This window comes from Myxocyprinus asiaticus, chromosome 25 (genome assembly GCF_019703515.2).
Source record: "Myxocyprinus asiaticus isolate MX2 ecotype Aquarium Trade chromosome 25, UBuf_Myxa_2, whole genome shotgun sequence".
Lineage (NCBI taxonomy): Eukaryota > Metazoa > Chordata > Actinopteri > Cypriniformes > Catostomidae > Myxocyprinus > Myxocyprinus asiaticus.
The window spans coordinates 25,714,209-25,733,053 of record NC_059368.1 but is presented as its reverse complement, the minus strand read 5'-3'; the positions used below and the strand labels follow the sequence as shown (position 1 = coordinate 25,733,053).

Here is an 18,845-nt window from a genome sequence, read left to right as displayed (position 1 = left end):
AAGAAAAGGAAAAATAGAGAGAGAGGAAAAACTAGTTAACTTTGTTAATCAATAATAGACTAGATTGTTGGTTGGCCCGGCAAGTAGTCAACCATTGTGACCCATCCCTAAACCCTATGTTAATTAAATATATGGTAACATAGATGCTTATAAATCCCTGGCTTAGAGCTTTCACAGGACCAGCCATCTGATCTTATTCCTGCTTGTGTTCTTTTCTCTCTCTCAGTGATTGACAGCTGTACAATTGCTGTGGCGAGTAACAGTTCAGACGGGGGTGTGAGACACATCAACTCTAATGTGTGTGGTCCTCATGGGCGCTGTATCAGCCAGCCAGGTGGTAACTTCACCTGCGCCTGTGAGCCCGGCTTCACTGGAACCTACTGCCATGAAAGTGAGTCTCTACCCTTGTTTTCGCCCTTTATAATATTCCTGTCAATCCATTCCTCCCTGTTCATTCGATTCTTCACTCATTTACGTTATCCTTACCTTGTAGATGTTAATGACTGTGTGAGCAGTCCTTGTCACAATGGCGGTACCTGCATTGATGGGGTCAGCTTTTTCCAATGCATTTGTCCGGACGGCTGGGAGGGTGACCTTTGCGACCTCAGTGAGTGTCTTGTCTTCATCATCCTCATCCTCTTGGCATTCTCATAACTCTGTGTCAGGGTCCAAATGTAACATTTTGCCACATGCCACATGGGTGGGTGAATTGATGTTCCGGACATAAATAATACTTATCGGTCATTAAAGCATATTTTGAATTGTTTTTATAATATATATATATATATATATATATATATATATATATATATATATATATATGTGTGTGTGTGTGTGTGTGTGTGTGTGTGTTTGTGTGTGTATGTGTATATATTATTTATTTATTCCATATTTTTATTTATATATTGTTTATTTTTTGTCCCTATGAGAATGGAAATATTAGCACTCTTTTCCTTGAATATTTACAACAAACCGCTCACAAAAACGATTTGTGATTTAAAATATTTATTTTTATTTTTTTTTTTTGTGGCTTAATGCGAGAAATATGACACATGTGTTGCCAGAGAAGTTCTGGAGAATACCTCTTTAGGTATCCTAGATAAACATTATACATTTACATTTTCCAGTGAAGTAAAAATGGTCAGATGATGAGCAGTCATCATAAGTAGTGCATCTTTAGTTGATGGTTTCATTTGAATTAGGGCTGTCACGATTATGAAATTTGGCTGACGATTAATTGCCAAACAAAAAATTGCGATTATGACGATTAATTGTCTCTTTTAGGGCTTTCATGATTAATTGTCTAATAAATTGTCATATTTCTTAAGGTGCATGTGTACATTATACACCTTAAGAAGTAATTTTTACATATTTAACGTTATAAAAAAAATAATAATAATAAAATTGGGCTATATGGTTTAGTTTTAAGGCTTTAAAAACTTAGGAATGACATGAAAATAATGTTTAATATCAAAATATTTCTAAATACTTAAAATGTGTCTCTCTTTTTGGGCAAATTTTACATTTACACTGTTGTTTTTGGAACTCAAAAAAATACATTTTAATTTTGTATTAAAAATATATAAAATACTGTATATATATTTGTATTATATTTATATTATATAATACTATTTCGTATTATATTTGCAATTGTAACATGTTTCTGTCCTAATTTCTTCACATTCACGTGTTATTTTTATACAAACCCTTATTTCTCATGAAGCAAATCCTTTGAGATTCCATTTTATCACTCCACAGAAAAAGAGGAAGTGTGCTTCTCTTCTGTGCCACTGCATGTCCATTAACACTGTATTTATGAACCCGCTATGACCAGGAACATTTGACATTACTTGATCGTTAAATTAAAGTGAAACTAGAGCACTTTGCATTTACTATCAAAGTTTATATTTATTTGTTTATATTTTCGCGGGCGTTTGGCGCAAGCCTTTGCTGGCGGCGTGCGCATCAGAGCAACTAGAAGCACTTCACGCACTCTTCTGGACAGGAGCTGCACTGGTTGACGTATGCTGAGTTCAACTGTATGACACACAAACATAGCATTTATATTTTCACTTAAAAGTTCTTTATTTGGGCATTAAAATGTGATTGAAATTTGAAGTGGACAATAATTGCGGTTATCTCAAATAACCACATTTAGATCAAATAACCGCGATCAGTCATTTTTAAATCAGTTTAAACTATGTATTATTTTGCAGATCCTGATATAGTTACCAGCCAGCTGCTGTTTTATTTGATCACCAAAACCAATTTTTACTGGCGAGTGTTAATTTTGGACCTGCTCTGTATCTTACCATAACCTTACCCTATCTCGCTTTTATATCTGTGCCCAGATGTGAACGAGTGTAGTCGAAGACCTTGTAAGAACGGCGGCCACTGCGTCGATCTAGTCAACGACTTTTACTGTGAATGTGCCAATGGCTGGAAAGGCAAGACCTGTCATTCACGTGAGTACTTCCTCTTTTCCTATTATATAGTCTGCTGCATATGTGAACTGACTACTAACAATTGATTTATCATAATAATTGAATTATTATGTGTGTATAGGTGAAAGTCAATGTGATGCGAGCACTTGCAACAATGGAGGGACTTGCTATGATCATGGTGACAGTTTCCGCTGCGCCTGCCCACCTGGATGGAGAGGAAGTACGTGCAACACAGGTGAGTAGACCTCTGTCCAGATACATTGGGTTTGTGCTCCATTCACTTCAATTCATACGCATGCGAAAACAAAAGAGAGGAAAGGCGTGCACATGCAAAGAAGTTTAGTCTTTGACAGCATACCGTACGTTATGGTCCACCTCTTATTTGAAGTTTAGTGAAATCTGACCTGCAAATTCTTAAAACGAACAGACATTTGACCAGTATAGGATCTAAATTACACAAATGGACTTTAAGTGCAGTACAAAGAATACAAACTTCAAGTGTAGGTGGTAAATTTTAATGTGTTATTATTCATTATTTGTGATTTATTAAAAACAGAAGCCCTAGAGTGTGACGACATACCACGTTGCAGATGTTTTTTTGCATGCTTAAAGCCAATTGTGAGCACTCCTTTTAGATTCAAATTTGTCATTTTGTTTTCAGAATGCCTGACTTACTGTGTCTCTCTCTTTTCGTCTCTCTTCTTCAGTAAAGAACAGCACATGCGCATCCAGCCCCTGCTTGAATGGAGGAACGTGTGTGGGTGGTGGTGACACATTCACCTGCATCTGTAAAGACGGCTGGGAGGGACCCACCTGCGCTCAGAGTGAGTGAATACCCCCATTTACATTTTAGATGCCACTGCATGTCTGCATACCACTGAAAGGCAAACATCACCATCCACAAAAGTGTTAGATTATAAACAGTTAATTTGCAAATGTCTCATATTGACTGAAATGTCCCTCTCTCTTTTTTTTATCTTGTTATTCTTTACAGACACCAATGACTGCAACCCTCACCCCTGGTAAGCAAGACTATGCAGCTCTGCAGTAGCCACCCCCCCTTTACTCATTGCCTCCCAAGGCTGTTGTCTCCCCTATCTGTGCCGACCCTCCCCTTCCCTGTACAACATAGACAGCTAGGAATGACCCTTTTAATGTGGCTTTCTGCCCAATTCCACCCTGTTGTTCCTGGCCCGCACCACCCCACTAACCCCCATTCTCTGCGAGCGGATACACCAAGGAGAAGGCGGACAAGTGGGAGGGGTTGTGGGGGGGATGCTGGTTGTAAAGACAGGAGAAGATGTCCCTAAATCACCCCTAAATCCGACAGCTCAGGAGACCCTGGGCTGGTTTTAATGAGGACCATAATAGAGCCGATGGCCCTAAAAGAGCACCCCCAGCGGTGAAGGGAGGAGGGGATGGACAGGCTCTCTTTCTTCCACCCTTCTCTGTCTTCTTGCCTTTCTTCATCGCTGACCCGGGAGCAAGGGATTTGGGAGGAGGGGAGTGGGAGTAGGGGGTGGGGAAGGGGGAGGGCATCCCAGCAAGGAGGCAGCGGGGGGATTTGCATCTGAAAGGTTTGGGTATTGATAAACGGAATGAGGCCCTTTTTAACCCCCTTGCATCCTCCTTCGCTCTCTGTCTTCCACTCTTTTTTTTCCCTCTCTGTCCTGGTTTTGTGTCCTCCCTTCCCCCCATTTTCCTTTTTCTCTTTCAAACATGTATATTGGCAGTATTATCTCAATCACAGTGGTGATGGTGTCTTTTGCAGCGAATAACCTCATTGTCCCCGCATCTTTCCCTGCAGTTACAATGGTGGAATCTGTGTGGATGGGGTGAACTGGTTCCGCTGTGAATGCGCCCCTGGATTCGCCGGACCCGACTGCCGTATTAGTGAGTATCTTGGAGGAGAAAAGAATGGGGATGTATAGAAAAAAGGTGGCGGTGGATTTCTGAGCATCCCATGCCCTTTGACCTCTGCCAGGGTCAAAGGTTAGCTCGCATCCACAAACGGACAGAGGAGATACATTTTTCAACCAGTGGAAAAATTTCTCACCCCTCTCCTTGTCTCTTGTGTACATTGATGGCCCTGACATAGAAAATAGTCTTTAAGGATTCCATGCATTTCCCCAGCTTCATTTTCCGAGTTGCAACCATGGGAACGCAGTCAATCCTAAAAAGCAGAAAAGTATATTGATTTCGAATCACAGTTTTAATTTACTGAACAATTTGGTATTCTCCTGAGTCAATAACTGTACTGATTAGGAATGGGTCAAGATGGTCGACTAGTCATCCAATATCCGACTATTCGATTATTGAGGTTGACTAGTTTACCTAATTCTTTTTTGCTATGCTTCGACGATGTTGTATTTAGCGTGCTGGCAGTGTGCTGTAGCTATTAGACAGTTTGCATGCAAAACCCTCTTGGAAAAGCCTTACAATGATTCCCCTTTAAAGCACTGTTGCTACAGCCTTATTCAGATGGGCAACTTTGCCCATTGCATTTTGTCTGTTTTTAAGACAGCATGTCAAACAAACAAAAAGAAGTCAAACATTTAAAAACTTGCCTCAAGGTCTCCGCATTCTGTTTAATTCAAGTCTTGCTGTTTTTGTATGCAAAAAATGTGCCTTATGTAAATGCCTCTTAATAAATACATCAGGGTTAGATGAACCTGAAAGCAGCCTGATCATATCGTGCTTCCTCATGACCGATTAGTCGACTAGTCGTTCAGGCAACCCACAGACTAGTTGATGAGTTTTGCATGTCCCTAGTGTTGATGGAAATGTATGTTCTCTTTGCTTCACCAGACATTGATGAGTGCCAGTCATCACCCTGTGCCTATGGTGCCACCTGTGTAGATGAGATCAATGGCTTCCGCTGTGTTTGCCCACTTGGTCGCACCGGACCTCGATGTCAAGACTGTAAGAAATCCATCATTGTTTAATCATTATGGATCATTTCATCAAGGAACCGTTCAGAGAACTGAACAGTCTGTCATCATTCGCTCACCCTCTTGTTGTTTCAAACCTGAATGGCTTTCTTTTGTGGAAAGCAAAAGATGATTAAGAATGTTAGGGACTTACAGCTTCACTCACCATTTACTTTCATTATATGGACAAAATATGCAATGGAAATGAATGTTGATTGAGACTAACATTCTGCCTAACATCTCATTTTGTTTTCATGGAAGAACAAAAGTCAAATAGGTTTGAACTAACATAAGGGTGAGTAAAGGATTTTTGGGTGAACTATTCATTGAATATCAAACAGGGAATATAGTTCCTAAAAGTGAATGAAGTGAAAGGCATCTGTGTTGGAGCACTGACCTGGGATCATGTGACTTAAGAGTATTCATTCCAGACAGGAAAAGTATCTGGTCTTAAATTAGAATTGGCGCTGGTCTTACGGTGGTTATGTTTGTGTTTTTCACAGTCATTGGCATCGGGAAGACGTGTCACTATGCTGGACTTCAGTTCCTGCACGGCAGCCACTGGGAGGAAGAATGCAACACTTGTCAATGTGTCAACGGAAAAGTGGACTGCACCAAGGTTATTGACAAAAAAACAAAAACACATGGAACCTTCTTTTCTATATTACGTGTTTATTTGTTTAATTTACACATCCACAATCTCCATGTTTCTCCTCCTGAAATTATATGCATCACTAGTAAATATACATGTGTACCATTATGTGCTTTTAAGTTTATAAGATATAATAGGAATAAATTGCATAATTAATCTAAACAATTTGCAAAATGCTGTTTATTTTAGTTTGAGGTTAGCATGTCACACTACAGCACATGCCAGCATCCCAAAAGTATTTTATGTCAACTACTCCTGTATGTATGTATGTTAGTGTGTTAACGAGACCTTTGCCCCTTTCTCAGGTGGTGTGTGGGCGGCGGCCGTGTCTGTTGCCTGGGACGCCGGGGCGAGAGCTTCACTCCTGCCCAGGAGGTCGTGAATGCCAGGAGCATAACTTCCTGACCTGCCTCTCTCCCCCTTGCCAGCATTGGGGGTTCTGCTCCAGGCCTGAAGCCGTCCCAACCCTACAAACCAAATGTGAGCCCAACTCAGTCTATCTGGACAAAAGCTGTGCTCGCATCACCCTTGTATTCAACAGGGACAAACTACCCACTGTAAGTATTCAGATTTAACTACACCCTTGGCTATGTTAGTGTTTGGTTCCCTTATAAAAAGCATTGTTATAGTATTAGATGCCATAGTATTGCCGTTGTCCATTTTTAGAAATTCATGTCATAGTTCTGTCAAAAAAATATTGAAGCCTGGTATTACCAGAGCAACATGTCAACAAACATGGTATTACCAGGGAGCCATTTCCAAAATTCCATGGTAATATTATAATACTTTCTTAGCAAGAATTCATATGGAAACTTCAATGACTAAACCTTCCATGAAAAGTAGTTGATGTATTTTATCCCTCTCTTAAGTCAATCAAATTAGAATCCAAAATAGTTTTGTTCTTCTAGAGAAGATTCCTTCTCTAAATACATTGTGTGCCTTCTAGGGAACAACAGTGGAGAACGTCTGTGCAGAGCTGAGGTATATGCCCTCTACGCGGAGCCTGGCAAAAGAGCACACACTGTTGGTTCTTTGTGACCTCTCCTATACAAACCAGGATGCAGTAGAGGTGGCCATTGTAAGTACACATTTTGAAGATTCTTGCTTTGGCCATCTATCCACATAGCTCATCTAGGGAGAGCTTTCTATCCTCACATATTTTATATTCATGAATCCTCCATATGACTACATGATGCACACAACAGTGTGTGTGGCTGTTAAGATCTATTATCAGTGGAATAGAAAGTCAAAACCACAGGGGACCACAAATCTGTTAATGAATGCAAATTTGAGTTCCTCACTGAGTCGAGCACTGTTCCTTGAAATACCCGGATGCCCAGAGCAATGCCAACCAGCCCATTATGTTGTAAAGAGATTCAGTTGACTGACCAGCAGCAGGCCATACTGCATTGCAGCATTCCCTCCACCCACACGCATACAGAGCGCGCTGGAACCGGCTCCAGCACATCGTACACATGGCTTTAGGATATACACTTTTGCCTTAAGACAAATGAAGAAAGCTTGCACAACCAAATAAGCCACAGCATTAGTATAACTTTGCATCACAAATCCACTCCCAATCGAAAACACTCAAATCTAAAGCTAATCTAAGTGTAATCTATCCGATGTTAAAATACGGTATCCCAGCTTAATATGCAGAAACAACTATATAAGCAAGCCATTTCCGGGTTGATTTATCTGCAAAGTGAAAACAATGTGGCTCTGTGGTGCTGTTACAACATTGCTCTATTTGTTTGAGAATCCCAACCAGCCCAACACAGCAACATAGGCTCAACCAGTGGTGTGAGTTTGGGGCAGGACTATCTGTTTTCCCCCCAATCGTAGTCAAAGGGGAGTGTTAAGGGAACATTTTCAAAAACAGTCATTCATTTTGCACTTCTGTTTAGTGATGCTAGTGATGCAGAAATTACAAACTTCAGCTTTAACAAAAATGTTATCTTTGTGCTATCAGGTAAGTTTTGTGTTATTTAAAGGCATATCCAGTTCTGCATTCAGTGAAACATTCTGGCTCACGGAAGTAGCTTATAAATAGTGGTTACCTTCAAATGCATCCTTAATACCTGGTCAGAATAGTCTAAATCCATGCAATGTTCTAACATGTCACTTGAGTTGAAGCTCAGTGTTTAAATTCCAGTCCTGACTCATTAAAATGGAGCCTGTAGACAGGAACTTAGAAGAGCTGCAGGTTTTTGCATGTTGAAAACAGAGTAGAGCTGAAATAATTGAGATGTGGGTTGAGGCGATGCATGTTCAACCTTTATTTCTGATGAGGTTTGCACTCACTTTTAGTTCCTTTACTAATATATCAGCATAGATTAATTTAAAGTCTCCTTCTGACCTCTTACCAAAGGTAAGACCCCTAAAATTACCAGGATGTGTTCTTGATCAGGCCAAATATCGAGAATGCATCGGATGGTGACTTGTGGGCAAGAACCCAGTACTACGGTGACAGACGAAGGACATTTACCATTGTGTTAACCCTGAAGTGTTTCCCGCTGTAAGCTCGCTTATGTCTTGTGGTTCTTAAGAGTTGTAATTCATAAATTAATAAACGCTGCAATAGTGGGGTTTCCCTCTTATGTAAAACTCAGGGATTCCCCCAGTGTATGAGCGCATATGTGAGGGACAGTCAATATTTTACTTTGGTGTGTATAAATGGGTATAGTTTACATCGGTCAGCCACAACATTAAAACCACCTGCCTAATATCGTGTAGGTCCCCCTCGTGGTGCCAAAACAGCTCTGACCCATCGAGGCATGGACTCCACAAGACCTCTGAAGGCGTCCTGTGGTATCTGGCATCAAAACGTTAGCAGCAAATCCTTTAAGTCCTGTAATTGCGAGGTGGGGCCTCCATGGATCGGACTTGTTGGTCCAGCACATCCCATAGATGCTCAATCGGATTGAGATCTGGGGAATTTGGAGGCCAAGTCAACACCTTGAACACTTTGTCATGTTCCTCAAGCCATTCCTGAACAATTTTTGCAGTGTGGCAGGGCGCATTATCCTGCTGAAAGAGGCTACTACCATCAGAGAATGCCGTTGCCATGAAGGGGTGTACATGGTCTGCAACAATCTTTAGGTAGGTGGTCCGTGTCAAAGTAACACCACATGAATGCCAGGACTCAAGGTTTCCCAGTAGAACATTGCCCAGAGCATCACACTGCCTCCGCCGGCCTGCCTTCTTCCGATGGTGCATCTTGCTGCCATCTCTTCCCCAGGTAAACGATGCACACACACCTGGCCATCCACATGATCTAAAATAAAACATGATTCATCAGACCAGCCCACCTTCTTCCATTGCTCCATGGTCCAGTTCTGACATTCACGTGCCCATTGTAAGCGCTTTTGGCGGAGGACAGGGGTTAGCATGGACACTCTGACTGGTCTGCGGCTACGCAGCCCCATACACAGCAAGCTGCGATGCACTGTGTGTTCGGACACCTTACTATCATGGTCAGCATTACATTTATTCAGCAATTTCTGCTACAGTAACTCTTCTGTGGGATCGGACCAGACAGGCTAGCCTTCACTCCCCACGCGCATCAATGAGCCTTGGACGCCCATGACCCTGTATCCGGTTCACCAGGGTTCCTTTCTTGGACCACTTTTGGTAGGTACTAACCACTGTATACCGGAAACACCCCACAAGACCTGCTATTTTGGAGATGCTCTGACCCAGTCATCTAGCCATCACAATTTTGCCCTTGTCAAAGTCACTCAGATCCTTACGCCCATTTTGCCTGCTTCCAACACATGAAATTCAAGAACTGTCTGTTCACTTGCTGCCTAATATATCCCACCCCTTGACAGGTGTCATTGAAGAGATAATAAATGTTATTCACTTCACCTGTCAGTGGTTTTAATGTTGTGGCTAATCAGTGTATAATGTATGTGATTTTCCCACTGTACTCCTAAAAATGTTGAATTCTATCCACCGTGTTGACATGTTGTTGGGCTCCATCCTATGGTGTTTGTTATCCCGGTCTGTTCCACACACGTGCACTCTTCAGATACATCAGAACGCCGCTTATGCATTTACATGGCCACATTAAGCTGCGTTCTCAGAGAAACCTAGGTGTGTTCAACCGCTTTCTCTTAATCCTTTAAATGGTGTAAGGAAACCAGCATTCTAGTTTACATGACATTTCAGAATTCCGCTTTCTGCTAAAACCCTGAAATAAACTGTTTTCTTAAGTGCCTGTAAACGTGGTAATTGAGATGATTGTATAATAATAAAATAATCACACATGTATTAAATCTCCCAATGTTTGTCCTGCAGTCATTCCAACAGGATGAAGGACAGCAGCCTGAGCACAGTCAGATCCAGGAAGCTGCTAGTACCATCGTCAGCACGCTGTCCAAACGACACAACAGCACCGTCATGCTTGCCGTCATCGAGGTCAAAGTGGAGATGCCGGTCATGTTCCAGCCAGTGGGTGAGTAGGACAGGGCCCAACTGGCATCAAGGCTAAAGCCAGCCTTCATCCCCCGACTGAGTGTCAGTTCCCTGTCTCCACCAATTAGTGCAGCTTTAAATGTCTTTGTGAGTCACAGGAGGAAGGGGTCTGAGAGGCTCAGTGGACCCAGCAGTGGGCAGGAGGCCATAAACCTGTGTGATAGTGATTCAACTTCTCCATCAGTCATCTGTCACACTGTTAAAGTGAATGCTGGGACAAAATTAGAATAAGAGCAATAACTTAAATAATTGTGAGCAATAGAATTGCTTTTAAAATTTCAATAGTCCATACCAATACCAGTAAAATTTATGATTCCCACTATGAACACTTTTATTAAAAAAGTTAAATATGAATGTAAACATAAAAAAATTAAAACAATGGCATATAGCCTTCAAGTAGCTCTCATTTATGTAGACATTGCTTCTTTATATTGTAGTTGGATTAATATTAACAACATTATATACAATGGCAAGTCTATTATATATATATATATATATATATATATACACACACACAGCAAATGTGCAAAAGTTTTAGGCACTTGTGAAAAATGTTGCATAGTGAGAATGTCTTCAAAAATAATGCCATATATAGTTTTGATTTATCAGTTAACATCATACAAAGCCAGTAAACATAAAAAAGCTAAATCAATGTTTGGTACACCTGAACACAGTTTTACTTGGTCGTTGGTAGATAGGATGTTCCAAGCTTCTTGGAGAATTCGCTACAGTTCTATTATATATTTAGGCTGTCTCAATTGCTTCTGTCACCATGTAATTCCAGACTGACTCGATGTTCAGTGGGGGGCAATGTGGAGGCAATGCCATCTGTTGCAGGGCTCCCTGTTCTTCTATTCTATTCAGTTAGCAAAAGGAATGGTTGGGAGTCTAAAATGTATATTTCCTATTGACTAAAATTGAAGAAATAAATAACTATCTTAAGAAAAATGTTTGTGTAAAACATCTTATGAGTCTAAGACTTTTGCACAGTAGTGTGTGTATATATATATATATATATATATATATATATATATATATATATATATATATATATATATATATATACATACATACATACATACATACATACACTACCGGTCAAAAGTTTTGAAACACTTGACTGAAATGTTTCTCACGATCTTAAAAATCTTTTGATCTGAAGACGTATGTTTAAATGTTTGAAATTAGTTTTGTAGACAAAAATATAATTGTGCCACCATATTAATTTCATTATAAAACAAAAATTTTATAATAAAAAAAAGTTTTTTAAATTGATGACAAATAATAAAGAAAAGCAGCCAATAAGTGCCCAACATAGATGGGAACTCCTTCAATACTGTTTAAAAAGCATCCCAGGGTGATACCTCAAGAAGCTGGTTGAGAAAATGTCAAGAGTACATGTCTGCAAATTCTAGGTAAAGGGTGACTACTTTGAAGATGCTAAAATATAACACAGTTTTGATTTATTTTGGATTTTGTTTAGTCACAACATAATTCCCATAGTTCCATTTATGTTATTCCATAGTTTTGATGACTTTACTATTATTCTAATATGTGAAGAAAAAAAATTTATAATAAAGAATGAGTAAGTGTTTCAAAACTTTTGACCGGTAGTGTATATTCATCATTTACATTAACATGTGATGTCCATTCCAGTGGATGCAGGGTCTTTAGGTGTTAATGCAAACTGACTGGTATCATAAAAAATATATATTTTAGTATCTGTAATCCTTCCAACATCTTCTAATCCCTTTTTTATTCAAGTTTTTTTTTTTCTCTCCATGGAATGAATCTTAAGACCTTCCAAATATGACTCGAGTTTCTTTCTGCACAGACTACCTGGTGCCCGTGCTTTGTGTTGTCCTCTGCTTGCTCTGGGTATTCTGCATCATTGTCTGCGTGTGGTGGATCCGTAAGCGGCGAAAAGAGCGCGAGAGGCGGGAGCGCATGCCTTTGGAGGAGAGCGTCAACAACCAGTGGGAACCACTGAGACCTGTGTCACGGCCGCAACACAAGGACAACCGGGACACGCAGTACGAGCGCACCAAGCTCATGGGCTCCCCAGATCAGACCTGCAACAGTGGGGAGGACGAGGAGGAGATAGAAGAAGAAGAGCTGGAGCTGGTGGAAGAGTGGTGTGGGACGGAAGGGGGAAAATGTCCCATCCAAAAGTACTCTAAGGCTGCACTGCAGACCAAGAACGAGCTGATCTGCACCACGCGGACCAGCGACGGCTGCAGCCCCTCCATCAAAGCACCCCACTGGACAGGCTTCGGCCCCAAAGACAACAACTGTAAAAATGTCAATAATGCCACCACCGGCCTAGAGCACAAGGAGCATTGTGTATGAGCTCTGTGAGTGGACAGAGCAGGATGAGGAGACAGAGGCCATCTCAGAATCGAAGACCGAGTTTTCCCTGTTTTTTATTTTTATGTTCAACTTCGAGATGTTTTGAGGCTGAATGGCAAAGTGGCCAATTTCTTTCCTTCGCGTTTTTTTTTTTTTTTTTTTTTTTTTTTTTTTAATGTACAGAGGAAGCAAAATTATATTTCTTTATAAGGAGGCAGAGAGAAACCTCACTTTGTGTTTTTGAAAATAACTGCTGGAATAAAGTGCAGGACTAAAGAACTCTTAAAACGAGAGAAACCAGATAAATACTTTTTGTTGTTGTTTACAAAATGGTTGTGGTTTTGGTTTTGTTGTGAGTGGCCCAGTTTTGGTGCAGACCATGTATGGGGGGGTCAGCGAACAGGGGACACTGGCTTTGGGGGTTCCTGTTTTTGCGTCGCCCCATTCCACCTGTTCTCCTTCTACGCATGCCTTACCAAGCTCGTTGTCCATGAGGAGGACTAGAGTGCCTATAAAGTGGCCTTGTTTCTTTTCTGTCATTTCTGTTGTCTTGGCTGAATGCTCTTTAAAAACAGACTGCAGTATTTCAAGTCGGTCTCAAGTGCCTTCAGACAAGCCCCTTGGTTTTCAAAGTCTTACCGTCACGGTAGACACCATCACTACACTACAAGGGGGAGAGGCTGGTCTTAAGAGCAGCTCCCATATCACCATCAAGGTATTTGCATTCTGTAAATATGTATATAATAAAGGAGTCGCTGTGTATATTTGAATTAAGTAACTTAAGTCACTTTTTTTATTATTATTATAATTATGATTGAAATTATGATTATTACTGTTTTTTTTGTTTTGTTTTTTGTTTTGTTTTTTACAACACCATTCCTTTTATTTATGCCAGTTGACATGGCAGGTTTTGTAAGATGTATACAGCGTCCCACAGTCAGAAAACAAATATAATCAGAGATAATCCTATTATGTTGTTGTTTTTTTGTTTTCACTTTGCAAGACACGTTTAAAGTTGTGTGCTGTATTGTGGCGTGTGTTTGCCTCCTTGAAGATCCCGATTCCTTGTCCACACCTGTTTTCATAAAACCTGTAGAAAGTCATGGCTCGAGGCCTGCTGGTCCATGCTGCTTGTTGCTTGTAAAGATGCAGATCTGTCAAATGATGTCCAAATGTTTTCACCTTCTTTTTGGATTGAAGCTTCATGAAGGGAACAATTTTGTTGTAAAGCATTTTTATTTGAGGTAGCAACTCAAAGAAATGGATAACCTCAGAAATGGCTGGCTATGATTTGATTTCTTTCATCTCAATGTTAAATATTGCTTGTGGACAGCATTTGTTTTTCGTATATGGAATAATTGGAAGAGTTTGAAGGGTTCATTCACCCAAAAATTCTGTCATCATTTACTCGCCTTCATGTTGTTCCAAACTCATAAGACTTTCTTTCTTCTATGGAACATAATAGGAGAAATTTAGAAGAATGTTGAAGCTGTTCTTGTTTTCCATTCAGTGAAAGTGAATGGTGACTTAGGCTAACATTTTGCCTAACATCTCCTTTTTTGTTCCACAGAAGAAAGAATTCATATGGGTTTGTAAACAATGTGAAGGGGAGTAAATGATGACAGAATTTTCATTTTTGGGTTATCTGTCCTTTTAAAACTTTTCTTGAACAACTGGTTAATAATCAAATACAAGTAAACAACTAGAGTATTTAAGCAAGTAAAGTTTAATGTCCGTTAAGGAAGGGAATGGGGTGGAGCTTGAGGAGAAGTTTTTGTTTCATTTTGTTCTGTTTTTTTAAGAGAAAAATAAAATGTATTTTTATTTTTTATTTTGAATTGCTCTGAAAAAAGTTATTTGGTTCATTTAGTGGAATTTATGTTTGTTCTTAGAAATAAATCAAACTATTTATTAAAGCATTTTACAACAATGTGCTCAAGAAAACCACTGTGTGCTGGTATTTAGTACTGGAACAGGCATAAATCTTATTTCATCATATCGTATTACCAAAAAATACCCCTTCCATTGCCAGAGGTGTGGACGACTCCGGATCAATACAGGAACTCTTGCTTCCAGTCAAGATGTCACTGACAGGAAGCAGCCAATAGTAACAGGTCTCCTGTTCTCGGCTGACTGCTGGCTGGCCAATGGACAACATCTCTCTCATGGCTTCATCTGGTCTGAATGTTTTATGAGGAGACATGGTGATGCAGCAAGTTTATGTTATGGTTTTGTCCCGTAAGTAACAGGCTCTAATGGGATGAAGTACAGGAGTCATGTTTCACATAGTGTTGGGTTTGATGTTTCTGATGTAATCGAACTTGGGTCAAGGAAGTAAGGTGGGGAAATGAGCCTTTGTATGGTAAGGAATGGAACTGGAAAACCCAAGGAAGAACATTTGTACTATAATGCGAACAGTAAGCCTGATGCCAGTGCTATTGTGATCCATAACTAATGACAGTTTGGTATTCATTTTATGCTGTAAACATAATCTGTGGCCTAAATTAAATAAACTAGCATCCTTGTTGCAAATCCATTGCCACAGTCCATCAAAAGGATTATATCAATAATGCTTTGATTACCAGTGACCAAAAAATGTAAGTTATTACACTGCATTTGTGTAAATATGGTCACACCAATACAAAAAGAAAGAACAGATTCCATTACATGAGTTTTAAGATAAGAACAGATTGTAAAACGGATAATGTTATACTGGGTATCACATGTGTAATGAGCGGAAATGACACCGCTTGACTACAGATTTGTGTCATTGAGCAACATACACCATTAGATTTGCTCTATAGGGTGTCATGAAGAATAGAGTCTACCCTGAAATCCTTTTACCTTGGGTAGTTGTTTATAATACCTGATCAGAAGTTTTCCTGTTGTAGCTGATCAAGTACTGTAAATACAGCCAATAAATACATTATGGCTGTATCCATTTACCATATAGCACTAAATTCAACATTTTGATATCCCTTATGAAAATTCTAGAGTTCTGGCAAACTTAACGCAAATTTGTCACTCATTATTGTCACGTGCAAATGAGCTTGCGATTTGCAGCAAACTTTTGGCATAAATGGACAATTTATCGCTACTGGCAAACACGTCAGTGGCAAACCAATGGCAGCGATTAAGAGTTTGCCGGAAAGTTCATTTGCATGTGAAAATGAGTGGCAAATTTGGGGTTTGCCAGAACTCGAGATTTTTGTAAGGGCAAATTACATGAAGCAGCCTACTTGCACTGAATATGTTAGATTAGTTTGATAATTAAACCATAGAGAATGCATGATAGAATGTTTGTATTGAAGGCTAATCAATAAGCATGCTAACTAGAAACACAAAGAGAAACAATTTGACCATTTGTTGCTTTGGTTATATTGTGTGATGTCATATACAGCTTACTCAACATTCATTGATTTATTTTCATGATTTAAACAATATACAGCTTCAAGTAATATTGTAGGATTTACTATCAGGCACCGAGTGGAATACCCAAAACAACTAATTTCAGCCAGTTATATTGCTTTGGGGTCCCTGGGGGAGAATGCACTTTATGGTTGTGTTTAGAAGGTATGGTGGAGTCTCAGTCTAAGTCTTGTGAAAGTCTCATTCACTGTTAAAAAGATCAGATTTAGTGGTAGGGTTAAGATTAGGGTTAGGTATAGGATTACTGTAGGACTCTAAATGAACACAATAAACAGTGTGTGAACGTCGCATGAAGCTCTCATGAGACTTCTAGACACAACCATCCATTTTTCATGTCCTCAGCTCTAAAATAGCAAACACATTTGATATACTTCAACTAGATGGAATCACAGTCTGAGGGTACTAAGTATCCATCAGATACTAAGCAATATAAATGCGTGGACATCAATAAATTATATTTTTGCTAAACAATTTTCATTTGGTGTCTGTCATTTTATAGATTTTGAACTTAAAATGTATTTTCACAAAGAGATGTTTACCATTTATGCACTCAAATTATGTTCAGTTTAAAGTTCTGAAAATGTAGCGTGCTGATAAAAATGACACTTTAGTTAATCACTGTTTGATTAGCAAAATAAACATTTTTAGACAATTACTATTGGTCCCTGCATGATCCTTGATGTTGTGAACCCGTTACCTCAAAGTACCAGCAAAGGGGAAGTTAAAAAGGCACTGAATGTGATGGACATACTGAATATTACATGCCTTTGGGGTCATTTTATGGCTAGCATGTAGTACCAAAATAAATTCACTATTAAAAAGCAAAGAGCAGTTAATCAAACTAACTACTGAAAACTACATTGAAGTATAGACAAAGGTGCGCTCTGTTGTGAAAATCTTGCTTGAAAGTATCTAAACAATCCCATTAATCAAGATAAATTAACATATGGTAAATAAAGTGCTGAAGTAGAATCTTCCTGTTAATGTAAAATGTGATTTCTCTAGCCAGAATTTTCACATGCATGAGTGTCCTATATGTGATGCAGTCAGGATATGCCACCTCCATGTCTGCCCGTACAAGACTGCTTCCTGAAAGCTGATACCAGATTCCTGGAGTGTTTCTCTGCAGTCAAGGATGTCTGACCCACACAGGCATAAACATTTTGTGCCTGTCATGACCCGAAAGTAAAGGTGCGCCCATCTCATCCAACCATCAGTCTGCTGATAGGTCTTTAATCTTCCAGAGAAACTCCTCCTGTTCTTCTTTCGTTTGCACATTGTAAGCCATCCAAAAATTGCTTATTTGACTGATTATAGTGTATTTCCCCAGCAAAATCAACTTGTGTGGAGATACAGGTTGCTACAAGATTGAGATGTGCTAAATCAAGAAACTAAGAAAGGCAACGCTTGATTTATGGGTTTATTTAAGGATTACGGAGCTACAGTACAGAGTTGACCTGTAGCTGAGAGAATTGAGATTATTTAAGGAACTGTATGTGGGCCACTTGTGCCTTGAAAAATAATTCCTCTTTGCTTTTCATATATCCCGTCTGGAAGAGAAGGTTATACTTGGTAACACTTCAAAAATGTCTATATAGACTTCTGAGACTGCCAACTCTTGCCTCCCAATGCACAGACATTGAGGATTATTCTTGTCTGGGTTTGGAACAGTTCATTTGTTAGTACCCAGTCAGGCCGATTTGATTAAACATTTATTTTTTGTGCTTCATTCAGCTTTTCCTATAGGATCTCTAGACATTTGAACTGCCTGCCAATAGTTTTGAATAGTTTTGTGATCTTCAGATCTGTTGTCCATTGATGTGATTGATGTCTTCACTGTGGGTCAGGTCATTATGATTTAATATTTCACCATTTCAACATAAATTTCATTCAGTTTTAACTCACTCATCTTTTTGCGGCTGCTTTGGTCTTTTGAAGAGTGTGAGACTGAAATGTCAAAGCATTGAAGTGCAGTATATGCAACAATCCCCAAGAGAGCTGAAAATGACCCTGCTCATCACAAGGGTGCATGGCTTCAGATTACACTGGTTAATGAAGCCAGAGCAGTAGTGTCACAATGCCACGTGTACATTAGCTGCATCCGAATTTGTATATTGTCAGAGGATGCGCTGCATTTCATAAATAATCTACAGGTAAGTAGTATGAATACATTCCCAGACATTCTTCATACGGGGCATTGGGCATTGTCCTGTGACCTGATTGTATGACGTACAAATAACAACTGCAAAGTAAAAAAGAGTTTTCTGACAGTTGCCTTGCAGTATTTCACCATATATATATATATATATATATATATATATATATATATATATATATATATATATATACACACACACACACGCACACACACACACACACACAATACCGCTCAAAAGTTTGGGGTCACTTGCCTGAAATGTTTCTCATGATCTTAAAAATCTTTTGATCTGAAGGCGTATGCTTAAATGTTTGAAATTAGTTTTATAGACAAAAATATAATTGTGCCACCATATTAATTTATTAAATTACAAAACTAAAATTGTATTTAATTTAAAAAAAATT

At 39.4% G+C, this 18,845-nt stretch overlaps 1 protein-coding gene across 3 annotated transcripts in view; it reads left to right on the top strand.

Annotated features, from left to right (window-relative positions):
* Positions 1 to 14,788, top strand: part of LOC127415935 (protein jagged-2-like) — an 84,443-nt gene extending 69,655 nt beyond the window's left edge. For all 3 annotated transcript variants that reach the window (XM_051654955.1, XM_051654954.1, XM_051654956.1), the window contains 13 exons: positions 227 to 391; positions 494 to 607; positions 2,352 to 2,465; positions 2,566 to 2,679; positions 3,152 to 3,268; positions 3,439 to 3,466; positions 4,252 to 4,337; positions 5,253 to 5,366; positions 5,878 to 5,993; positions 6,332 to 6,583; positions 6,973 to 7,104; positions 10,329 to 10,485; positions 12,340 to 14,788. In XM_051654955.1, the coding sequence (XP_051510915.1) occupies positions 227 to 391; positions 494 to 607; positions 2,352 to 2,465; positions 2,566 to 2,679; positions 3,152 to 3,268; positions 3,439 to 3,466; positions 4,252 to 4,337; positions 5,253 to 5,366; positions 5,878 to 5,993; positions 6,332 to 6,583; positions 6,973 to 7,104; positions 10,329 to 10,485; positions 12,340 to 12,854 (2,024 nt within the window). In that variant the 3' untranslated portion in view covers positions 12,855 to 14,788. The remainder of the gene's footprint in view (positions 1 to 226; positions 392 to 493; positions 608 to 2,351; positions 2,466 to 2,565; positions 2,680 to 3,151; positions 3,269 to 3,438; positions 3,467 to 4,251; positions 4,338 to 5,252; positions 5,367 to 5,877; positions 5,994 to 6,331; positions 6,584 to 6,972; positions 7,105 to 10,328; positions 10,486 to 12,339) is intronic.
* Positions 14,789 to 18,845: the final 4,057 nt, after the last annotated feature.